General features: G+C 40.0%; 1 protein-coding gene across 3 annotated transcripts in view; it reads left to right on the top strand.

Annotated features, from left to right (window-relative positions):
• Window positions 1-25,281, top strand: part of lrrc45 (leucine rich repeat containing 45) — a 43,951-nt gene that overhangs the window by 8,588 nt on the left and 10,082 nt on the right. For all 3 annotated transcript variants that reach the window (XM_028818624.2, XM_051936504.1, XM_028818623.2), the window contains exons 4-14: window positions 1,102-1,163; window positions 1,657-1,727; window positions 1,852-2,030; window positions 6,291-6,419; window positions 9,485-9,597; window positions 10,918-10,976; window positions 12,984-13,061; window positions 16,421-16,556; window positions 17,803-17,880; window positions 17,976-18,087; window positions 24,062-24,132. In XM_028818624.2, the coding sequence (XP_028674457.1) occupies window positions 1,102-1,163; window positions 1,657-1,727; window positions 1,852-2,030; window positions 6,291-6,419; window positions 9,485-9,597; window positions 10,918-10,976; window positions 12,984-13,061; window positions 16,421-16,556; window positions 17,803-17,880; window positions 17,976-18,087; window positions 24,062-24,132 (1,088 nt within the window). The remainder of the gene's footprint in view (window positions 1-1,101; window positions 1,164-1,656; window positions 1,728-1,851; window positions 2,031-6,290; window positions 6,420-9,484; window positions 9,598-10,917; window positions 10,977-12,983; window positions 13,062-16,420; window positions 16,557-17,802; window positions 17,881-17,975; window positions 18,088-24,061; window positions 24,133-25,281) is intronic.

The raw sequence follows: 25,281 nt of genomic DNA, 5'->3' as shown, positions 1-25,281 counted from the left end.
TTTGCCCTTTCTCTGTGCAGTTTGTCCCCTTCGTTGTATCTTATTAATGACAATTTTAAACGAGCCGATCAGACACCCAGGCAAACAACACGGAATAGTCAAAGGCTGCAACTACTTTAGCATCAGACTCACTAATTAGTAAATAATGGGTTAATTAAACAATTAGAACACCTGGAAAAGTAGAATGAAAATCAAGATGAAAATACTGTTAAAAAGAAAAAAAATACATTATTCCTGTGTAACTGCTTGGTACATTTTAATATATATATATTTTTTTTAGCAAACTTAGTTTTCTAATTTGTATATTGTTCCCTAAACACAAAACTTGGGAAATATCAGTTCACTTAATTAGCCCAGGAGTTCAATTAAAAACAGAAGCTGGTTGGAACAAAAACCTGCAGCCACAGGACCGAGGTTTGGGAAACCCTGCTTTATAGGAACAGCGTGTTCATCCCCAGTCTCAGCATCAAGCAACACATGTTTGATTTTCTCTGAGTGAACCTCAGACTAGTTGGATTGATTCACAGGGTATGTCATACTACATGACCGGCAGTCACAGGAGCACACCACAACAAAATAAAAACGTTCTCTGGTGAGCCTTTTGGTCTGCCTACTAAAAGGAGAAGGTCAGCAATTGCATAATGAAGGTCAGTTAAGCTTTAATTTGACTTTGTGTCCTCCTGGACAATGGATGTGGTGAAAAGCAATCTCAATAATCCAATCCAAGAAACCTCAATAGACAATGATTGATTTGTTCAAATAAGCGAATGCAACCCAAAACCTTCACTTTTTCATTATGTAAACCCCACTAATGCAGAGACAGTGGATACCTTGATAGCATTGGGTGTAAGGCAGGAGACAATCCGGCACGGAGTGCCTTTTGATCACAGTTAGAAAGTAATTGTTTGAACTAAAACCTATTGACTAATTTCTGTTTTATAAGTTGAGGATTTCTTTAAATGAGTTAATTTACCTTGACACAAATCTGAAGGCAAAAGGTAGATTAAAATACCGAGGCCTGGAAAAGTTTGAGGGGGGGCAGTTCTATTGTAAGGTATTAAATGCGCAAGTAGATGCTCTTAATATGTCTGTCCTTTGCAGGTGTTAAACTGCTGGCGCATGGACTCTGCTCAAACACAACTGTGAAAACTCTGGACTTGAAGGTAAGTTGGGCACCTGGAACTTAATGAGAAAAGCACTCTGACTGCTCCCTAGAAGCAGATACACGGCGTCTTGGTAATTTATGAAAGCGTGGCTAAGGGTGGAAAACAACTTTTGGAGCCTCCCCTAAACTTGTATTTATCGTCTTCATTTTGATTTCAGATTTCCCTTCTTTAAAATGCTGTGCTTTTTTTTTTTTTTTTTTTTTTTTTTTTTTTAAATTAAAGAGTTTGATGTTCTTCCTTTTAGTTAGGCCCTTAACCTGCAGTTGCTCCATCCCGAGTATGACCTTAATCTGCATCCAGCCCTGCAAGCAGGTCCTCCAACTTGCAGGGAAAACTTAGGGGTTGCTGGCAGGATTGCAACTCCAGCCACCTTTAACACACTATCGGCACATAGTGTTTAGAAAAAGTTTTCAGCCCCCAAAATTACTTTCACATTTTATTTGTCAGGTTCTAAACTTATATATGTAATTTTTCTTTTCCCCCCTTTTAGGGTAATAACATCCGAGCAGCAGGAACAGAGGCCCTTGGAAAATTACTACTACATAATAAGTCACTTAAGTGGTAAGTCACTTTTCCTTTCGAAATAATGCAAAAATGATGGCAGTTTGCTGTAATGGTTTAATACTAATTAATTATCAGGTATGTTTGTTGTGTGCATTTTGATTTCCTTTATTTTAATTTGCAGCTTGACTTTAGAGTGGAATGCACTGGGGATATCGGAAGAGTCCTTCTCTCTTTTTTGTGAGGGCTTGGGTTCAAATCAAGTTCTTAAACGGCTAGATCTCCGAAACAACCAAATTAACCACCAGGGAGCTGGAGATTTGGCGTTGGCACTTAAGAGGAATCATACGCTCCAAGGGCTCGGTGAGTTTAAAGTCCTAGGCTGGTCTTGGTCTGGAGTGATGTAATTAACAGTCCACTTATGGCCTTTTGAGAGAATTTACAGGTAGGGTGTACGTTAGAATAGTTCTGTTGGAAGAAGTTTTAGAGCATTAGAAACGATTTTGACGAGAGCAGGCCATTCACCCCAATAAAGCTCACCAGTCCTATTTGTCTAATTTTTTCCAGAATAACATTGAGTCAAGTTTTGAAAGGCCCTAAAGTAGTACTACTAACCAACGTATTTGATACTTTGTTCAATGTGTCGATGGTTCTCTGTGTAAAGAAAAACTTGAAGGCCAGCAATGCATTACACAACTTCTCATCGGAGAAACACTTGCTGGATCTCCTCACCTTGAGGATATCATCTTACACAAGTAGAAAACATAGATTACATGATTACCCTATGACATCTAAGCACAGTTTAAGGTTTCCAAAATATCACTGTATCGATGTGGTACTTGATAGCACTGGTGACTGGGCAAATATTTTGCAAGTCTCCACTCATCCTTTTCCTATTCTGTTCTGGTATGAGACACACAAGACACTGCATAGACAAACCCCTCTTCTGCTTGCACAGTCCAAAACACTCCCTTTTTCTTCTTTCATTTCAACCACATTTTATGTATTTTGCTATTATCTAAACACTCATTGGTTGTCCGCTCTTATACCCACATCTGCAGTTAGTGACAAAATCAGAGCTGTTTGATTTTGTTAGTGAAGTCATACACTGGTCAGGCCGAGTTGCTGGGGACATCACATTACACAACTGGTAGCCAGATGAGTGCACTGTGACCGACCCCAGCTTATGTTCATGAAGGCTATGAGTAAAAATTTTGCAGTGTGACAGGGTCTTGGCGTTTGTGTGAATCTGTGAACCGCTCTGTGTTCTTGTTGAATATGGTCACATCAAGCAGATTCTGGATTCTGGGCTACACTCAACGGTGATCTCAGATATTTCTGTTTGTGTTGTTGCTACCATCAACCTCCTTCTACTTCTTCCAGTTATCCCCTGCTCATTGAAAAGTTGTAGAAATGCGTTGGAGTCCAAGTGAAACAAGAGCAGGAAATGACTGACCGTGTTGAATTGTTTCAAAGAAAACGGTGCAGAAGTAAAGTCGTTGTATGAGGCTTGGTGAGGAGATGGTGTTAATTACTGGACGGCAAGTGGTAAATATTGTGGTGTGGTTTGTGTTGAATGTTTAATAAAAGAGATGTGCAAGAGGCATATTGTGCCTAGCAGTGTCTGAAAGCTTTTGAAATCCTCAATGACTAAGAAGAGAAAATCAGATTGACTCTTGTAGATTTCAGATCCTTAAATTATTTTGCTGGTGTCCGTCCATGCTCGATATAAACAATGGTTGCCACAACTACTCTATCCCTCCACAACAATAGTGAGGAATCCGTGTTCTTGGCAGAGTTTTGGTCTTAGGCTTCTCTTCAAGTCTTCAGTTCTTCAATGTGACCAGTTATCGAGTGTTGTATTTGACTGTGTATTCGGTGCACACTTTGTTACTGACTGAAACTGCAGTATGACACTGCCATTTTACTCCACCTTTTTCCTTCACTTCAATGTAAGCCTCCTGATAAAATGAAAAGGCACATACAGCCTAGTGGTGACCAACAGAAAATGTTTCACCAGCCTACATACTCGCACCATCGCATAGAAGCAGAAACATCGACATCACGCCAGACCAACCAGCACAGTAAGATCCTTAGAACAGTGGTGTCCAACTCCAGTCCTGGTGGGCCACAGTGGATTCAGGTTTTCATTCTAACCATCCACAGGGGATGCACAAACCAGTGTGTTTCTCAGTGCCGGTCCCAAGCCCGGATAAATGGGAAGGGTTATGTCAGGAAGGGCATCCGGTGTAAAATTTTGCCAAATCAATATGCGGACAACAATTTTGGATGATCTGCTGTGGCAACCCCTAACGGGAGCAGCCGAAAGAAGATTCTAAGCATCTTCTTAATTAGTGAGCCACTTGTTTTGCATTCGTTTTAATTGACGTGACTCAGACTCCTTAGTTGTTCTTTTTCCTTAATGAGCAGCCAAACAATAATGAGATACAAAGAAGTCACCACATGACCAGCTAACCTGAAAATAAAGAAAGGTGAAGGTCTCGGTCATGTCGGTCAGCTCAGGTCACCAAAACATCTTGACAGTGGTCTTAGAAAAAACAGAAAATCAACAGACTGCTGTGTCAGAATGACCGCAGTGACAAGTCCTGATATTCAATAACGGCTTTAATGAACAGCAGGAATTGGCTTCTCATTAAGAAAGTGATTGGAGTGAAATTGGCTGGAGTTTGACATTCCAGTTTAGCTGCTCATCTGTCGGCTCGTTTCACGTGTCATTTCTGTTTGGCTGCCATTAAATGAAGAAACGAAACAATTCAGAGGACTGAATCCTTAAAAATGGGGCAATTAAAATGAAGGGAAAAGAAGTTAATTAGCAGTGAAAACTGGTCACTGATTAGGAAAAGGGTTAGAATGAAAACCTGCAGCTACCTTGGCCCACCAGGACTGGAATTAGACACCCTTGCCTTAGAACAACAAAGACAACGTATGACAAAACCACAAAATGACATTACCCAAAGATCAGTGGCAGTAAGTCTTGCACCTCAACAGTGAACGAAAAATAAATTACACACACAAACTTTCTGAAGAGCAGCAGCAAACTGCCAGACAACAAGAAACATTATGACGGGAAAAACTACAGGGATTCCATAACACTGACAAGTCAAAACAAGATATTCCCTTTATATTACGGCGTAGGCAATACCCCGTTCATTTAGCATATTGTGTGACTATCGCCAGGTCACAAGAACAAAAGTTTAATAACGTCTGGAGTTTATTTGCCAGGCCCTGTTTTTACCCATGGCCAGTTGTACACTACATTTTCCAGAGTTACGTCAAAACCCGGGTTAAATGTTCAGCTACTTGTGGGTTACACACAGAGGAGTATTTTCACTGACAATAACGTTTAGGCAATTGATTGCATTTTCCAACAATTATTATAGACTCTTCACACATACTGTGGTGGTCTGGCACCCGGGGGTTTGTTTCCTGCCTTGCGCCCTGTGTTGGCTGGGATTGGCTGCAGCAGACCCCCGTGACCCTGTAGTTAGAATATAGCAGGTTGGATGATGGATGGACTTCACACATACTGCCTTACATGTGCCCTGCATTTCCCTTCTTATCCAGTTTGATCTGTTAACCTGTTCATGTTACACTTTGTATTGTAAATATTTATGCTGTTGTGACTATAATAACATCTCATACTAATCATGTGACTATTCTAATATTGACTCTCACAAGACACTACTTATTCAAATAATCTGCTTTGTTACTGTAACGTGTGATGTTCGTCTCTTCCTTGTCATCATTTCATTAACATTTTTATTCTTGCAGATTTTTTGCAAGCACAATTTGCTATAAGATAGGCATCCATCCATCATCAAGCCTTCGCGGTCCTGTTCAAGTTCACAGGGGCTTCATGCACTGCAGAGCAGGAGTCGACCCTGTGCTGTGCACATTCAGACCCACCCAGAGTGTCATATCGTGCCAATTCATAGTTTTCACTCAATGTGACTCGCATGTCTTTGGCATGTAGAGAAAAACCCATGCAAGAAATGCCACAGCTGGAACTTGAATTCAGAAATCTGGAACGTTGAGGCCTTGGCACAAACGCCTGTGTAATTCATATTCATACATAGAATTGAAATTTACAGCTTTGCTACTTTGATAAACATCATGAGTTGTTCTAATGAAACTGAATCTAAAACGTAGAGGCAAAAGGCCATTACTATTGTATTAACTTGAGCGATGCCCAGTGCAGTTAGGGGCTGTGCCACTTTCTAAATCAGTGCATTGTATTTTTAAAAATGTATTTGTAGCTGTGTAAATGAGCCCACTTCCTTAAAACTAGAATAGCTTGCCTTGTGCTCATAAGAAAAGCCCCAAGTTCATGTAATTGACAAAATTTTGCAAGCCTGTATTAAAAAGGGGGGGGGGGGCACATCTTACTCATGCACTCTTAGGTAGTTGTATTCTCATTAAAGTCACTCTGAGACCATCCCAATCGGGTGTTTCTGTATGGAGTATTCAATAGGCCCTTTTGAGTGTGTTCATCCATGGAAATAAACTCCACTTTCTTCACTGTAATGAAGCTGTTCTTTAGCAAGTCTGCATTTATACAAGCTAAAAATGCTGGGCCATTTTTTTTCCTCCCGTTTTGTGTAGATATTCGCTGGAATAACATTGGACTTCTAGGAGGACGTTCATTACTAGAAGCTCTGCAGCAGAACAAGACCCTCTTTGAACTAGAGATGGCCGGAAACAACATCGCCAGCGATACACTTAAAGCAGTCGGTAAGGCTGACGGTGTGGGTTAATTGGGGGCTTCTTTCAGCGTTTTCCTTTGGTTCAAAAGAATGGTTATTCGTGACCAATCCTTTGTTAAAATGTTGTCATTTGAGATGTTTTATGCTTCATTAGAAACAGAAAGTAGGTAACACTTCCCAGTACTTTTAGTATGTATAGAATCCTGATACTGAAGAAATGCAGGAAGCTGTGGTGTTTGTAATGAGTTTCACTGGAATAAAATGAAATCCACTGCCTGAATTTAGTGTCTTGTTTGTTGACGAGAAGCTTTGAGGATGTTTGTTCTTTAGCTTTTACTTTATCCAATGAGGGCTTTAGCTCAACAAATGGACCAGGTTCATTGCTGAGAGTGGCGCTGTAGAAGGGTCATTCAGTTCACAGTGCTGCCTCAAAACCACAACTTAGCCAGAAAATAACCAACAACTGCAAAATACAATCATGAAATAAATAGTAAATGTACAGGGTGTCCCTAAAGTCTGGACACATAGGCAAAATGCATATTTTCAATAAAAAATATGAACATTTTATTTAATTGACATATGAAATAATAACCTCTTCAATGTAATATCCACCATTTGTGATGCAAAGTTCGATGCGCTTTGCGAGAGTCACGTGAACCTGATGCGGTAACTCCACATTTCCATCTGTTTATGATGCGTTCCCTCTGATGTCTCGTATCTTTAATTTTTTTTATTGAGTATACCTTCTCCTTTAGCATACCCCAGAAAAAGAAGTCAAGGGGGCTAAGGTCAATTCTTTCTGTTTTTTTGACAAACTTGCATTTAATCTGTGGGGCAAAAAAAAAAAAATATAAATATTGCTATTTCCTATGTGTCCACACTTTAGACACACCCTGTATACTCCATCTTTTATTAAACTAGGAGGCTTTACTCTGCCCTCTTCACTCGCCAACCCCTCTACCCACCCCCCACGGCATTGTGAAGAGGGGGGGCTGAACGCACCCCAAGGAGACGCGGCTGCTCCTCTGAAACCCCTCTTAAACGGTGATACAATGGGACAGATAACTTTCTGAGATTTTTGTTTGTTTGTTTTTAACCTCCTCTTTGCTCGATCAGCTGCTGGCTTGCTGCTGCTGCTGCCGTGCTACATGATCTGCATTTCATGCGACACTTTGAACGTTTAAAAGCCTGTACCCGAATATTCAATCTTTCTTTGCTGTTCTGTTATTTCAGTTTGTTGCGCTAATGCAATCTTTATTCTCATTTTTTGAGACTTTTGAATTTTCCTACTTCCATTATCTCTAACCTGCTCTGCATGTGCATCATGGGACTTGATTCCAAAGGTTGTAAGTATGACGTGACTTGTCTGTCTCGCAGGAAGTGAAAGAGTCTCTCTGCAAAAGATCACGTCTCATTGCAGGAAAAAAGTCTCGTATCGTCGCAAGATTTTTTTTTTTTTATAATAGAGAGACAGTCTCTTAGCATATACTCCTGTTAGGTATTGCCTGGGAAAAGGGAAAACTTCTATGAATGCTGGCAGGGTGAATGTTAAAGTAGTAGCCAATACAGGCTCATGTTCCCTTGCAGTTCAGTTCAGTTCAGAGCAGCTTTATTGGCATGACAAGTGTTGAGATCTTTTGTCAAAGCAGAGACCATTATGGTGCTAACAAGAATGAGAGTTGAAAAGTCTTCTTATATAATACGCTACCGTGGCTGTACGTTTTGTCTGTCCAGGATTTTAAATCACCTGTCGCTCGCAAACCATTTGACCTATTGACCTGAAATTCGGTACACGTATACTACGTGACGTCTACTGTCCGCTTTCGGGGTGGTGATTTTTATTACTCTTATTTTTATGCAGCAGGGTGGCTGTGTGGCGCATGTGTACGGGCGCCATTCTCATTGCTACCACCTTCGCTGACACTTCCCTCTTCTTATCTTAAATCATTCTTAAGGCAGATCGAAGACTTAAGTGTCAGTTTAAGTGAAAAATTAAAGGAAACGTACTAAGTGATTGCAACACAAACTCTGACTTAATCAGTTTTAACATGAAAAGATGCCAAAGAAAGAAGAGAAGTGGGCCACTAGGGTGGAGAAAAGATCTGCTCAGAAAGCAGCAAGCGCATCAACCTCTGAGTAAACGAATGGTAAACGTACAGAGAAAGAGTCTGAAAACTAGAAATGCTTATGTCAAGTGTATTCACTGCACGTTATCGTTATAGCAGTGCGCCATTACTGGTATGGGAAAAAAAGATAACAATAAATGCAGAAAATAATAATACAGTAATTGTATTTATTTTACAATAACATAACTGTACAAGTTTATTATGTATAAATTAAAAAACCTTAGTCACGCATGTCATATCTATGCTATTTTGGACCCATTTTGTTTTCTTCTCTCAGAGCCCACTTGAGTAAGCAATTCCCACCAAAAGTGACAGCCCACAGGGGTTTTCCTCTCTGCCTTAACCAGATGAGTTAAAAACGAATACGATTTGGACCGAGTACAGAATTTCAAGGATAGTCAATAATATTGGCTTAATTTATTAAAATATAATGTCATCTGACAAGCTACCGGGTCAGGTGTTTGAAGCAGTGACCCTGAATCGCTTTAAAAAGGATCTGGATGAGATATCACAAAAGACTTGACTAGTTCACCGACCAGACACTCTGGACGGGTTGAATTGCCTTCTGTTGTTAAAGTTTATTGCGCTCAGCCGTATGAATGCCCTTAAGTATGTTACATTTTCCAAATGCCTTCTGTTCTCCTTGTCCGTTCTCGTGTAAGCTGCAGTAGCTGAAATGCAAACTCGCTGTTCATGCTGAATGCTAATTTTGAGAAGGAGCGTAGCTGGGGAAATAATTTAGGGTGTGTCTGATATGAGAAGTGAGGGTTTGGGTGGAATGTAAGCTCAAAAAGCAATATGAACAGTTCTGACAGCAAATGGTCAATATTATGGACTCTTTTTCTGGTTTTCAGGTTTTTTTTTTTTTTTTTTTTTTTTTTTTTTTTTTTTTTTTATGATTTTCAGGTATAAAGTTAGAAATGAGACTTTAATACCTTTTTTTTTTTTTTTTTCCTTTCTTTTGTAGAGCAATCTATTCGCCACAACTCTGAACGTCAGTGTGTAGTTAAGGAGAGCCAAAGCAGGACACATGTGCTCAGCCGGGAGATTCAAAGTTTGAAAGATGAAAAAGGAAAACAAGTAAGAACTTCACTAGCTGAGCTTTGTTTGTTTTGCATATTCTGTTTTAGGCTCATCTGCACCCGGCAGAGCTTGCATTGATTTTATTCTATCGGGCTACTTGGAGTACACGTTCACGGGTGTACTGAGGGCAGAAACTGGCGTGATCTGTCCTTAAACGTTTACCGTGGATGGCTGGTCTTCATTAACTACACTGGCTTGGCCAGCTGAGCTGACCTGAATGCGAATCAGTTACCAATACATTAGCTCATGCATGTAAGACTTTCACTGTACTCTGTACATGTAGTAATAATAAGTTTTATTTTTGTAGCGCCTTTCATACACTCAAGGACATTTTACAATTCAATACACACATTAACAAAACAGTAGAAATTACATACACAAAAAAAATAATACTCATTGAAAAGATGTGCTTTTAACAGTAGCTTGAAATTAATAGATTTTTCCTCGCGAAGGCTTAGAGGGAGAGAATTCCAAATTTTAGGAGTTATCACACTGAAAGCTCTGCCACCCATAGTTATTAACCTGTATTTAGGTGCAGTGAGTAACTTAGCGTCCGATGATCTTAATGCACGGGCAAGAGGTGTAAGGAAGCAGCAGCTCCGACAAATAATGAGGGGCTAACCCATGAAGGACTTTAAGGGTGAGAAGAATAAGAATTTTATATTTCATTCTTGAAGAAACTGGTAACCAATGTAAATCATAGAGGACAGGAGTGATGTGAGCATTGTGACATTAACGACCCTGTAAGCGTAGAAGTCCAGTCTGTTCAGGGAGATCTTTGAAGTTCTGACTTGTGGTAAGGTAAGTGTGCCCTGCTGTCATTACTCGAGATGCTTTGTTGTTTGCCATCTTTGGCTGAATGCCTGTTTTTTGATGATGTGGCACAAACATAAGGACGTATTTACACTACTAGGTCTTAACGCCTCAATTGGTGAAGAAATCCAAGCTGATGTCCATAATGTTCACAAGGTCTAAATGTGGCTTAAGTGTTTAGACTATACGTATTTAGCTTATTTGCACAAAAATGTTCTTGAGCAAAAATACAATATGACTTAAAATCTGATCAAACGTGGGTGATCAGTTCAGTGCCACATACACAAGCAGCCCATATCCGATCCGAAAAAGTCAGATATGTTTTTGTTTTAGGAGATTACATCTAAAACCAGTCTGTGTCAAGTATGTGGAGAAAATAGGAATCTGATCACTTAAGTAATAAGTAATGTAAATGCAGCCATACTACTACAAGAAAGAAGAGCAATGATAGAATGTGAACACAAGTCACTGACTTTGGTTTGTATGCTTATGTATCCTTTGCAGTTCTTGAATCTAATGGAAATCATTGATAAACAGCGAGATGACATGAGCAGGAGTAGCAGGTCTGTGATTTATATTATGAGTGCTTTTTCAAACCGTGCTCGTCGGCTCTTAACAGCATTAAAATGATGGTTCATACTTTGTCATCTTTATTATATGCAGATATAATGGACCGTAAATACTTCATTCAGTAAACATCTGTACCCATCTTTGTACATTTTAAAGCCAAGAATTGGTTGTTTTCCTATGCACAAGTTTTCTTTGACTGGTTATTAAGTTTTTTTTTTTTTTTTTTGTTTGTTTTTTATATAATTAAGTGGGTATGTATTTAGAACTAACAAACTCTTCATGATAGAACTATTTGAGATTCTGATATGGTTAGTCATTTAAGTGGTTATTCTAAACCCTGAAGGAACCAGTTGTATCTCTGCCATTACACATTTTAGATACAAGTTTTCTTCATTACTTCATCATGTTCATAGTGCAGTGTATGCTGGAGCCCACCACCTCTACATCCACCCCTTGAATGGGGTCCGCACATAGAGGCTCTTTGGTGTAATGAAAAGGAGTAATTGGTTCATTGGCTTTGCTGATGTTAAGTCCCAGACAATACATTCAAGACCAACAAACAGAGTTTTCCAGCTGACTCCTATATTTTGTATTTTCTCAATTTATCAGTAAATCTCATAAATGCAGAATCATCTGAGAATTTCTGCAAATGACACAACCTGGTGTCATATTTATAATCTGAGGTGTACAGTGTAAAGAAAAGTGGGAGACAGGACTGTTCCTGGTGGTGCTCCAGTGTTGCTTGCATCCACATCAGAAACAGTTCTCGAATCTCACAAACTGTGGTCCACTACCTGGGACACACGAGGCTCATCTACCTGTGTATCTCTGAGCGCACCCCTTAAAAGAGAGAGCTGAATAATACTGAAGGCTCTGTAGAAATCAAGAAACTTAATCCTCACTGTTCTGCCAGCTTGGTCCAGGTGAGAGTAAGTCTTGTGGAGCCGATAGATAATTGTATCCTCCATTCCATGCTTTGTCTGAATGGCAGACTGCAGTGGATCTAGGTGGTCTACCACAAGAGGACTCCTATTGTCCAGGACCAGCCTCTCAGAGGTCTTCATGATATGAGACGCAAGTGCCATTGGTCTGTAGCCATTAGGTGCCTTCTTTGGACCAGGAACTCTGCAGGATGTTTTACACAGCAGTGACACTTTATGGAGACTGAGCAGATGACAGTGTGTATCACAAAGGTGTTCAGCACAGTAAGAACGTAAAGGCTGACTCCATCTGGTCCTCTGGGTCACTTTCTCAGTTGTCTCCTTAATTTAGGATACCCCATACTGATGGTCAGTGGTAGACGTGAGGTAGGAGTTGTTGATGTTGTAGATGGGATGGGAAGACTGGTCTTTGGAAGACAATCATCACATAAAAATGAAAGAACGTGTTTTTTACTTTATTGCAATGAAATTATGATTGAGGTAGCTCTAATACATCGGAGTTCAAACTGTATGACCAAGGTGGTGATTACAATCAAAGGCAACAGGTTTTTATCAAACAGTGTAGTTTAAAACTACTAATCACTAGCAAATATTCAGAAATTATAAGAAAGGACAAGTATATGGCTGGAAGAAAAATAGCATAAATTTATAAAAAGTTATAAATGACTTCACACTTTTATGAGCAGGCTTCATAAGCAGGTGTTACACAATCTTAAAACTGCACCATTAATGAAAATGATTTATTTTATTGTATGATACAGTAAGTGCATAAAGGTGTACTCTTGTATGTCACTCTTGTGAAAAATAAAATGTATAATTTGAAATGTAGGATTTAACATTTCTAAGTTGGCATGACCCCGTTCTCCTTGTGAATTACAGAATGGCCTCCATTAATATATGCTTGATAAATCTGCTCATTGGCAAACAAAGAAAATCCCCAAGAAAACTTTGTGTGATCTTTAAAACTGAATGGCTTATATTCTGTGATTCCTAAAGCCCAAAGCTGCTGTTTACTGCTCTCATATTTGTTATTTATTGAACTATTTATTTTTAAACCAGAACATGTGCAGCACGGGTTGGCCAGCTTCAAGAAGCCCTGAATGAAAGAAGTTCTGCTGTGAATTCTCTCCGAGCAAAGTGAGGTTATATTTAAATAGATAAATGTTACTACATAATTATTTTACATAATTTTTTTTTTTTACTTTTCATTTTAAAAAGTAAAGTCTAATTAAGTAGTATTGTCGATTTTAGTTATATGATTTGAAATTTGTGAAAGAAATTTAATAGTTCAAAATCAATTGAATTTGAGCTTGAAATGACATGAAACGTGTGCAGTATAAATCTTTATAGGCGCAGTGCTTTTTGTATACACTTCAATGTGCCTGGGAGCTTGTGAAATATAAAGATTTCATGGCATAGCTCAATAGTAAGTGAAGGCAGTGAGTCATCGTGATTCCCCTATTAAGAAAAGAGTGAGGACGTTTTCAGGACATGTTGACTTTTTAGCATCATCTTCAGTCTTTAAAACAAAGATGGCATTTGAAAGATGATTAAAAAAACCCTGATAGTCAAGCAAATAAACTCGCTTTTATGCATAGATAACTTGGTGTATTCAAGGTAAACTTGCTATTGGTCTCTGTGGTTGTTTGTCACAGTATAAACTTGAAAGATAAAGCAGGGAAAGCATTAATGTAGAAGTAATCAATAAGGGGGGGGCTGTTGTAGAAACCCAAATCTTAGAATAACACCAAGAAAGTCAACATATACTGAAAGTAAAATTTTATTAAAAGAAATAAATGAGTGTTAGGAAAAAAGTTATACAAAAAGAAAAGAACACGGCACAAAATAAACAAAGTAAAAATAACCCCAGAGCCTCTCGGGGTGTTCCTGTTCAGGATGAATCGCCCTGTCTGTCAGGTGCTGTGGGTGCTACACTTGCCAAAACACCGTTTATTCTCATCTTTCCAAAACTATGGCCCCTTTACATCCCTCCGGATGAGCTCGTCCCAACTCCATTCCTTCTAGCATCCAACATCAGTTTTGTGCTCACGTTGGCTCTCTGTTTGCAACATGGAGATCAGTCTAGTCACGGGTGTCCAGCTCCAGTCCTGGTGAGCCGCACTGACTGCAGGTTTTGATTCTATCCCTTTTCCTAATCGGTGACCAGGTTTCACTGTTAATTAACTCCTTTTCCTTTCACTTTGATAGCCCTGTTTTTAAGGATGCAGTCCTCTGAATTTATTCTTTTCTTCATTAAATGACAACCAAACAAATGAGACATGAAATGAGCTGACAAATGACCAGCTAAATTGGGGCTTCAGACTCCAGCCAGGTTTTTAATGAGAAGCCGATTTTTACTGTTAATTAAACTCGTTATTTAGTTCCACAGCTTGTTGCTGCTCTTATTCTGCCACAGCAGACTGTTGATTTTCTGGGGTTTTTTTTCTAAGAACCTTGTCAAACTGTTGGTGTGATCTGAGAAATCAACCTGAGCAAGACCTCCACCCTTCTTTATTTCCACATGTTGTGTGATGGGCACAGGTTAGCTGATCATGTGGCAGCTTGTTTTTGTCTCATTATTATTTGGCTGCAAATTAAGGAAAAGGAAACAACAAGGAAGCGTCCAAGTCAAGTTAATTTAAACTAAGGCAATATAAGTTAATTAGCAGCTAAAACTGGTCACTAATAAAGAAGATGGTTAGAATGAAAACCTGCAGCCCTCCTGGACCGGAATGTGACACCCCTGGTAGGTGATCAATATCTATTCACCTTAATTTTAAAATGGTCAGGTTCAAATTTGAAAAACCTCAAAGTGCTGCTTACTGCTAACTGGTAACTTATGCCATGGATCTGTTGTTCTTTGTGTGAATAAATGCTTTCAAATGTTTGTGTGGAACCTTTAACCCTGTGTTCCTATTTCAAAGTGATAGCTGATGCCAGTAGTCAGTGCTGCTGCATCACTGATAAAGCGTCCTGGGTTTGAATGCTGTCCACATTCAGTATCTGTAGAGTTTGCGATTTATCCAACTGTGTACGTGAGTTTTCTTCTGGGTACACCAGTTTACATCCCACACCCACGAAGACATACAGGTTAGGTTGACTGGCAATGCAAAATTAGTCCGTGGGTGTGTGCATGAGTGGGCCGATTCCTGTGCTGTGCCTAATGATACCGGAATAAATGCTGGACATCTGTGACCCTGAATTAAATACATGCTATGTTATCAGGTCACGCCTTAATATTTTATTGCTCAAATTGAAAATATTTAACTGCTTCAGTTATCCCTTGTAACCCATACCCCACAATTCAAGAATCAGTCTCGTCGTTTGTCCCTATACTTTCTGTGGTATTGCTGTATGATATGGAGACCAGCACAATGTGCATTCTAGATTAGATTATTTAGGTATAAAAGCACATTTAAAACAGAGCTTGCGCCACATTCTGCACATTAAACGTCACCTCCTTTGATTTCTACTCGACACAGTGCGTTATGTAGCCTAGCATCACGTTAACCCTATCAGTTCCTTATATTTAATGGCTAGATGTGAACAGTGGTGAGTCCACTACAACTCCTTTATCCTCTGCCTTAGGGGTATTTTCAGGTTTCAGGTCTCACTATGTTGTATGATTATATCTCGTATATTTACTGCTTTTTTCATATAATACAGTGTTACATTAAACTTCCTCTACCATTTATCTGTCCAAGCGAGCACCGTGTCCACAACCATTTTTAACGAGTCTCATGACTCTAGGGTATATGTCATTCCGCCTAGTGTTGGGCCATCTGCCAAATCTCCCCCAGCATGTCTTTGGTATTCCCTGAGGTCCCACTTTGGAAAAGGGAAACGGGGGCCGTGCTCTGGAGCCAGACCTAATGTTCGGGCCTTTACCCATAGGACCTGGCCTGGTACAGCCTGAAGGAGCAACATAGGTCTGTCCTCCAATGAGCCCACCATCTGCAGACCTATAATGGTATAAGTGTCTGGTGCATTGTGGCTTGGGTTGCGGTTAAAGGCATGGACTTCTCTCTGGCTTCCAAAACTGACCTAGTTTTTAATGCTCTATTATTATATTCAGTAGCAGCCTATTTTACACACATATGCACAATATACTTTGATTTCCTACGTATTTTTGTTTGATTACTAGGCCAGACAGATAGATGCTATGGAATAAATATGTGCAGAAAATATGCATTGTCGTCGTTGTCTTCTTCTTAGGGGTTGCCGCAGCGGATCATCATCTTCCAGATCTTTCTGAAAATGTGCATTGTAGGAGCTATTAAATATAGTCTGATGCAACCCCTTTAATTCAGTCTTTTCTAATACGTTGCTGGCAGGAATAGACATGCAATTAGTTTATGCTCAGTGATGAAATTATTTTAAACTTTTTTTATTCTTTGAAAGCTTTGAGTTAGCCATGTTAAACCCATGTTTTGGAGTGTTCTAACACATGGCAAACAAGGTTTGGCCTAAATGAAAAAATACATTTCCTGTTACAGGCTGCAGATGACTGAGGCTGCCTTGGCTTTGTCAGAGCAAAAGTCTCATGACCTCAGTGAGATCATCAGCAGAGTAAAACAAGAAAAATCTGAACAAAAAGAGCGCCACTCAAGAGACATAAAAAAAGAACAGGAGGTAAAGGAAGGGGGTATGGGGTGGTAACAGCTGAAAAAGCAAATAGCGGGTTGGGGGGCTTACATTTATTCAGCTGCTGTCTTGCGACGCTCCACCTCTCTGCCTCAAAGTGAAAGTTGGGCTTCTGTTGACATCAGCTGTGCTTGCCAATTGCGCTTTACTTCAGAGGTTCTTTGTTGTGTCTGCTCTTTGGTGCTGCCGCTGAAGAATTGTCTCCTGCCTCGTGCCCAGTGTCACTCGGGTAGGCTCTGCCCCAGTAATTGGAGTAAGCAGGTTGCTAATTAAGATCTGGGTTACAGTGAGAATGTCCACAGTCAGACGTTTGTGAATACAGAATAAATGTATTTGTTTTTATATATCTCAACACTATAATAATTGTTATAATACTGTATTGCAGATGTGAACATTTCCTAATAGTTAACAGCAAATGTGTTATGCTTAAAAAAACAAAAAACTTTCTAAGACTTTTAAAATGTGTTTAATAATTTCCCTTCAAACTATTTCAGCCTCTGCCTTGTTTTAGAGTCCCAGTATAGAATTCCAATTTGGCCAATTACCAGACTTTTAAAGGTCACATTTGTTCAATTTCTATTTTTATTTTGTGCCCCAAAGGCTTTATATTGTTGGCAGTGTGGCCTAGTGGCCAAGGCTGTGAACTGACTGTTGAATATTAATTTTAGTTTTGCACTTGTAAAATATCTAGGTATTTTATTTACTATAGAAAAAGTATCGTATTTTTCAGGGGGAACTCACTCCCTGAAAGGTGGGCTATTTTATTTAGTAATTTATTGCTGGTTGACAAACTCATACCAGTAAACAAGCAACAGAATTAAACATTAAAACTGTAGCAAAAATACTAATATTTCTTATATCATTGTATAATATTTCTAATATATCTTATAAATGTAAAAGTCCCACTGCTGTGCTTTTTAGAATCTGCAGAATAAGAAGAGAAAAAAAATGATCAGTTAATTAAATGAGATCAATTTAAAGGTAAAATGAATCGCTCATTGTGAAACTGCTTGGAATAAAAACCTGCAGCCATTTGTGGTCCCCAGGGCTGAGTTTGAGGCCTACTGCTCAAAAATGACATTGAATGGCTTCACATCCAGGCAGAGATGTGTGTTGGAACTGCGCCGCGCCAAATAACTGGGAGCAGTCGCACATTGTCGGACCTTAAACCATTGTAGTGTGTGGTCAGCCTGTTTGTTGTTCAGTTGGCGTGTTGACTTGTCTCTTGATTTAGGATGCAATCCTAAGAGAAGGAAAGCTTATGAGAGATCAGCACGTGGCAAATGAGAAGAATCTTCAGCTAAAAAGCAAGGTACACGTCTGTCTGCAAAGTCTGTTTGCTAGTATATCCCAGAATCTCATCTACTTGTGATACCAAAGATGATTTTTCTCTGTTGCCTCTGGCAGGTTGATGAATTGGAGCGAAGGTGTAAAAGCCAGCAGGATCAGATCTTTAATCTGAAACAAGAACTGACCAATACCACCACTGAGCTCAAATTGCGCCTGGCCCAGGCTGAAGGTATGTCATGAAAAGTTAAACAACATCCTGGGATTAAATAGCATTTGCCTTTTCAGAGGTACCATCTGTGGAGTGCATACATTGTGCTTTTTATTTTACCATGGAGGCACCATTTATTGGCTAACCACAAAGATTATGCAAGCTTTCAAGGCAACTCTGGCCCCTTCTTCATGCAAAATGCATCTTGCATATTGTAATCTTTGTAGTTAGCCAATAAAAGATGTAATTTTGCATAACTTCTCACCACATCCATAATGGCTAACATGGTACAACACCCTAGTACTACATGGAGGCACACACAAGCATTTAAAACATTCAGACATACAATATATCAACCCCAGCTTTTATTAATATTATAACGGGGACTTGGAAAGAAAATCAAATATTTTGTACTATGTTTTACTTTGCTTGTTATAAAATCTGCATGAGTGTAAATGTTAGTGTTTACGCATGTGGGCCCTGCAAAGGACTAGCTCCACATTCAGAGCTGTTTCCTTCATTCCATTGGGACCAGAGTGACAGAACACAGGAATCCACCAGTGAGAACTGGGGTGCCAACTGGGCAACCCTGTTTAACTCTTTTAGGGCTAATTTTTTTTTTGTTTGTTTTCTCCCAGGGCTGAATATTTTTCCAAAAACTAACATTTTTTAAAAAAGAACACAAAGCAATTGTTTAACATATCAAATCAACAAAAAATATTTACTTTTGACAAATGTTACTGTCTTGCATGTTGTATGAGCCTGCATACTCTATGATTTCACATACATATCACATACATTTTACACAGCAAAGTCTGATCTCGCTCAAAGCAGCCAATTTCAGTCATTGCCACATTGCACTCCTTACAATACGTGTTGCTTTGGTGCCTATTTTTCAATTGTCTGTTGCTGCACTTTCTAACATATATTGTTAGTGTGTACTGTAGAGAGACAAGTCACCCATTTGCCATCATGCCATGCCACTGCCACCAAGTTTTCTGCCAGCATGAAAACCGTATTGTCACCTCTTTTCATCTTCTGAAACTTTATGAACTTTATGTATGGCATTATAGCCTGGCTCACCCCATGGGATTTGCTTCTGTTTATTACAGAAGTGAATAAAACTTTGCAGCAGCACGTACCTAAGCCACCAGGGGACAAAACACGTTTGGACCAATGCTCCCTGAAGTTATATCACCAATTCTGTCTCATCTCTATTTGTAATGCCACAGCGCGCTTCATCTCGTCTTTCGTTGTGGGTTTCCACTTTGAAAAACGAGAATGCGATGAAAACGCAGCCCGCGATTCAAAAAAAATCTCTGCCTACCTGTTTGTCTCGTCTGACAGTAGCTGAAAAGCAGCATCAGGAGAGAGCAGCCTGAAGTACAGCAGCTGGTGATCTGTCGTGTCCAACAGCAAGCCATGCCGTCTTGTAAACTCCGGTAGCCAGATCGGCTCTCAACGGATCAATGTCTGTGTATTTATCCCATGCGAACCTTGCCGTAGATGCATCGGCTGTGCGAAGGCATGCAACTGGCAGCAGATCCGCTGGCGCGGCATCGGCTGGTGTCTGATCAGCTGATGCCTGCTTCTAACTCTCTTGCTCGATCTCCTGATCACTGCCAATAAAGTCCGATTCTGAAAAATCAAGAGTCTGACTCCGCGATAATGCGCATAATGCGAGTGTTTTCTTTTCTGCACTTGCTTCGCTGCCTTTTCACATGTCGGTGCCATCTTGCCTGTTTACATTTCGCAACTCACGCACACGCAATGTTTATTTGCCGAGTCAACGAGTCTAGCATTCCTCCAAGCACAGAGGGAATGCCTGTGACGTGACAGTGAGATTTGTCGCCATTAACAGCTGATTGTCGCCCTCTATCCCTGGATGTCGACTTTTGTCGACATCCGCCTTCAACCCCTCCTGTCGACAAAAGTCGACATCCGCCCTAAAAGAGTTAATAAGCAGACAAACAAAAGAAAAGAAGTGAACGGAAGCACAACATAAGAGATGTCTGCTGTAGACCATGAAAAGGATTTCCAGCCAGGAATACGAATGACACACACACCAATAGGACATGCCTCTCCTTCCAAGACTTCATGGATCTCCTACCGGAAGGGGCAAGCACTGCACTGGGCGCTGTGGCCAGGGTTAGCAGTCCTCATTAGATGTCTTCTCAAGAGCTGTGGGTGGAGGAGAAAAAAAGCATTAGCAGAAGGCCCCCCCTCTTGTCCTGAAGTGGTACCGCTTACCTCAGTTGAGCTAGGAAGTGATCCCCAGACACACGTGTGACAGCATCAAGTGCTACCGGGACGGGCTTGAGCCCCATGACCTCGAATTGCATTAAGTGGGTTTGAGAAACTTAGCACTGTGGATTAACGGCTTTTATAAAATAACTATCTGGAATGATGGCGATCTTAGTAAAGCTCTGCCATAAACTCCTACATTTGGCCCACTTAATCGATGATATGTTACTTTAGTTGTGTTTGGATTTTTCAAGTTATAGTTGAACAATAGGCAAGTGTGATATTTGTCAAGAAGAATAAGCATATTTTTATTTTATTTCAATAACTGGGAAATTGCTGTCACAGTGAATTAAAATTTGTGCTTGGATTTAACCTTTGTTGTTTATGCTTAATTACTGGTGTAGTGGTTAACAATGCTTCCTCATGGGTGCACAATTCAGAGTTCAAATCCCATACCCAGTTGTTGTCTCTGTGTAGTTGATTAGGTCGACTTTATTATCCCAGAGGGAAATTCGTTCGCAGCAGTAAAGTACAAAATCTGCAGTCTGACAGCAACCGCAGAAATTTAGGAAAAAAGAGGTTGGCTACGGTCTGACAGAATTTATTTTTCTTTCTTTCCAACCTGTTTATAACACAATTCGGTGACAAGATGGTTTATATTCTTAATGCTGAGGTTGTGAAGCCAATAAATGAAAACAAATGTACCAACAGATTCAAAAAAACACCTATAAAAAAAAAAAAAAAAAAAATTAAACAAAGTGTTCTTGTGGTTTTGTCCACTTTTTAAAACAATGGAGTTTCCTAAGAATGAAGAGTCGTGTCTGTCCCTTCTTACCAATTCATTCTGTGTTAAGATCAAGCCCGTTACCACAAACGATTGCCCCTAGATATTTATGGGAGGGGAGCACCTAAGATCTGTGACCATATCCTTTGTCTTAGGCCAGAGTTATACTTCACACGGCGTGACGCATGCTGCAGCGGATGCTCCTGCTACGCAAGCATTGAAGTGTTTATACTTGCGCGCATACTTTGCGTACATCTGGAGGAATCCGCCAGGTGGCAGTGCGAGTTATTATCACGGTGAGAACAGGTTTGGCTTCTCTGTGTTGTGAATTGCCTGGAACAGCCTTTAAATTCCGAGGGCACCTTACCGCAATATCTCTGAAAAAGGATGTTTATTGATTAAATCCAGGGATGTGTCCATTCCAGCAAGCATTGGGCACGAGTGAGAAACAATCCCTGGACGATGCCTCGGCTCATCACAAGGTGAATACAAGCAGACACATACACTAGCGTCATTTTAGCGGCACCAAATCTGCATATCTTTGGAAGGAAACTGGAGCACACTGAGGAAACCCAGCAGGAAAACGTGTAAACTCCAGGCAGGGAATATCAGCAACGTGACTCCCTGCAAGACAGCAGCGCTAACACTCCGCCACACCCCATGTGTGTAATTATTAACAGTATTCATTATTTAAACGAAATTACCGATTTATCTGTAAAATGTAATATACATACTTTAATGCTTTTCATCATGAAAGCGATATCAAGTATAAATCTAAGGATTCTAAATGTGCAGAGAGTTGGAATATCATACATTTAATGTGCTCAGTGTGGCGATCTATTGCTGGCGATTCGCTGCTGTCAGGAGCAGAGGAAGCCCTAGAAAAAAAGATGGCACAGAAGACGGTATGTGAGAATTTTAAAACGTATCGTGTCATTACGATCGGGAATATGCGATGCTTGAATATAAAAGCACCACAAATACATCTGTATGTCGGCATTTTGCTTCACCACATCAAACCATTTATCAAATATCGAAGCGCGCACACTGATCTCGTAGGATCAGCAAAGCGGCTTTCTGTCGCATGTGGATAATAAACAGACTCTGATTCCAACTTTTAGCACACTGCGCCCCCTGACTTTTTGCTGGTACTGCAACTCACGCACGCGTCACGTTAATTTCTAAGGACCTGCTCAGAGGATGCATCAAATGAAAGCTCAGAACACGTGGCGGCCATAATGTGGGTGCGTACGCGTTCTGAGCATGTAGTATAAATGAGCCCTTAGAAATGCTAAGCTGTAAAAAAACAATCGCACCTTTGAACAAACTGCTCAACAACGGGTTCATGGCTGGCCTCCTTATCTTGTAGAAGACTCTCAATGACAGAGTCCTCTGCAGATCTCAGGATACGTCTGTCCTGATGTGAACTCCTGCACTCATTTGAGTATAAGATAAACCAAAGAGGAGACCCACAGCAGCCTTACGGTACTCTAATGTATTAAGGCTATCAAAAAAACAACCATTACGACTCAAACATTGTGATCTGTTAGTTAAAAAGACCAGTTGGCATGTTTTATTATTGTTTTTTGTTTAATGCCAAAAGTCGGGTTACAGTACAATGGTTTACATACAGTTTTTCACACTTGGAGCAGCACAGTAGTTTAGTGGTTGGCATTACTGCTTCACAGGTCCACCATCTTAGGTTCAAATCCTGAACTTGGTCATTGTCCATGTGTCCTCTTCTCTGCCTCAATTGGACTAACCAGGCTGTAGAATAAACAAGTGACTATTTTACAGTTGTCACATGACTTGCTCAGAGTCAGTCCGTTAGTCCATGGTAGGGACTGAACAGCCAACCAAGGCCTAACCAGTGCACCACGATGTCTGCCTGTTTGTTCATAATTTGTATGGCCTAATATTTTTTTTTTAAATATTTGGTGGATCTGTGGTTATATTTAGGTGCTCAAGAGCACCATATAAAGCAAAAAAAAAAAAGAATTTGAGGGCAAAAATGACAGGCGTTCATGACTACTGCTGCTCATCCCCTCCATGATGTATTGATCTGGAGCACATTTAGTGGGGCTGATTCCCTAAGGTGTGCTTAGAGGCACTGCTCGCTCGGTCAGTACGTCGATCAGACTGCACAAGGCCTCCTCCTACCCAGTTATGAAATGGAACAGCAGCAGTATTTCTTTATATTATTATGATATTGTTCTTTATTATGATGTGTTTATAGTTCTGAATCTTGGACTTGTATAATTGTTTGGACTTTGTATTTTACTTCTTTGCACTACTGGATATGAATATTAGGGTTTTTCCCACAAATACAAGTCATAAAGTAAATGTGGCAGTTGTAATTTTGAGAACTGCCGCTCAGTGCAGTGTTTGATTTTTGTGGACCACCATCAAAATCCTTATTTCTCTGTATGACAAATACCGTTTTATGCTTCACATACTGGCTCCATTAGCAGTCTGAGTGTGCTGCAACTCCTTGTCATCTGATTGTTTCCTCAGTCATTCTGCACAACCACCACTACCACCAACAGTACCTGGCAAACCGCTCAGTATTTTCCTGTGAAAATGGGCCTGATTTCAAAGTGCATTACCTGAGACTTAATCTCCAGTGTAAGTAAGGCTCTTATCCCAGAAACGTCCTGTCAAAATGAGCTTGAACTTGCACGGGGGCACAAACAATTACCTTTAAATTGAGGAGTGTCAGAAAACAATTCCAGTGTTTTTCAGACCTGAGCTACTGGAACAGGTTTTCCAGCACCTGTTTAACCAGTGCTCAAATAACCTTTACTTCCCCACACACACATACAATTTGCTTGTCACCAAGGCTTTTTTGATTAAAGCAAAGATGTCTAACAAAATGCACTCGGGTAACAGCTGCTAGAATAAGAGCATTTTAAATGTTAGCAGCTTTGTCAGGAACAGGTGCTTCTTCACTGGTGTTTTCCTTTCTAGAACGTTTGGAAACTGAAAAGAAAAGATCTAAACAAGTGCTGGAGGATTTAGAGCATTTACACCAGAAAGAGGTGAGAATTTGCTTTTTAATTGTTGTTTTACTGACACATAGCAAATTAGGCCTTAAATGACTTTGGTCCATCTGTACTTTATGTGCAGACATTTGCTTGTCTTTGCAACTTGAGCTTCCTCTGCACTCAGAAAACATAGGAATTACTGCTGAACCAAGCGGAGGGCAGCTGCTCAGATTCAGTGACCAATTTACGACATCACAGTCATCATAAGAACAATAATACCCTGTCATAGGGTGCCCTGCACAGAGGACATGACTTAGGCACAGTCTTTGTGGTCATTTGGATAAAACGTAAAATGTGTGGCCCTTAGTATCGGGCCTGAACAGAGACACCCTGTAAACAATGTGCATCTGAAAGAAGCTTTTCTACTAAAGAGCACCAGGGACAGGCAGGAAGCAGTTGTGCCAAGTAGCCACCAGGGTATGCATGTGATTTTTCTGACCATGGAAATAATGTTTGGGCAGTGGTGTAAATGGCTGCTTTCTGCCAGATACAGATAAACGTGGAATAATTGGCAGGAGGAATAACTTCCCGGCAGACTTTACGACTGCTTAAAGCTTAGAGAAGGTGAATGGGAGAAAATGCAGTCAGTCTGTCCCTGTCTAGTTATTAGAGAGCTGCTTTTTACATTTGTTTATATGGCACATTTTCATACAAAACATGCAGCTCAGATTCCTTTATTATAAGTTACAAACACATTCTCAATAAATATACAGTACATACAGACTTGCACAATAGAAATAAACACATTTGTAATAGAAATTAGCCCTTTTTTTGTTATCATAATGAGTTTAAAACCACCATCATTAGGAGCCTTATAAAATTAGAAACGCTTTGTATATCTGCCAGTGCCAGTGTCACACTAATCTATTGTGGGCACAGTACAGGAGCATATCTCGTCGTCTGTGTCCTCTTAAGCCACAATGTTGGCACACGCTTGCTAAAACTTCAAAATAGTTCTTGAAAAAACAAAAAATGTTTGTAGCACTTGGTTTGGATGAGAAACTTTTTCAGGATTTTAATTAGTTTAGTCTCTTATTTTCCTCAATATTTTTCCAACTGCACTACTAAAATGACATCTTTCACTGCAGAGTATTAAATCAGGAGTGCAGCTTTCTTCCAGTTCATGTAAAACTTTGTGTGGGA

This window comes from Erpetoichthys calabaricus, chromosome 14 (assembly GCF_900747795.2).
Source record: "Erpetoichthys calabaricus chromosome 14, fErpCal1.3, whole genome shotgun sequence".
NCBI classification, from domain to species: Eukaryota; Metazoa; Chordata; class Cladistia; order Polypteriformes; family Polypteridae; genus Erpetoichthys; species Erpetoichthys calabaricus.
The sequence above is the reverse complement of the archived record's forward strand: the minus strand, read 5'-3'. Positions and strand labels throughout refer to the sequence as shown.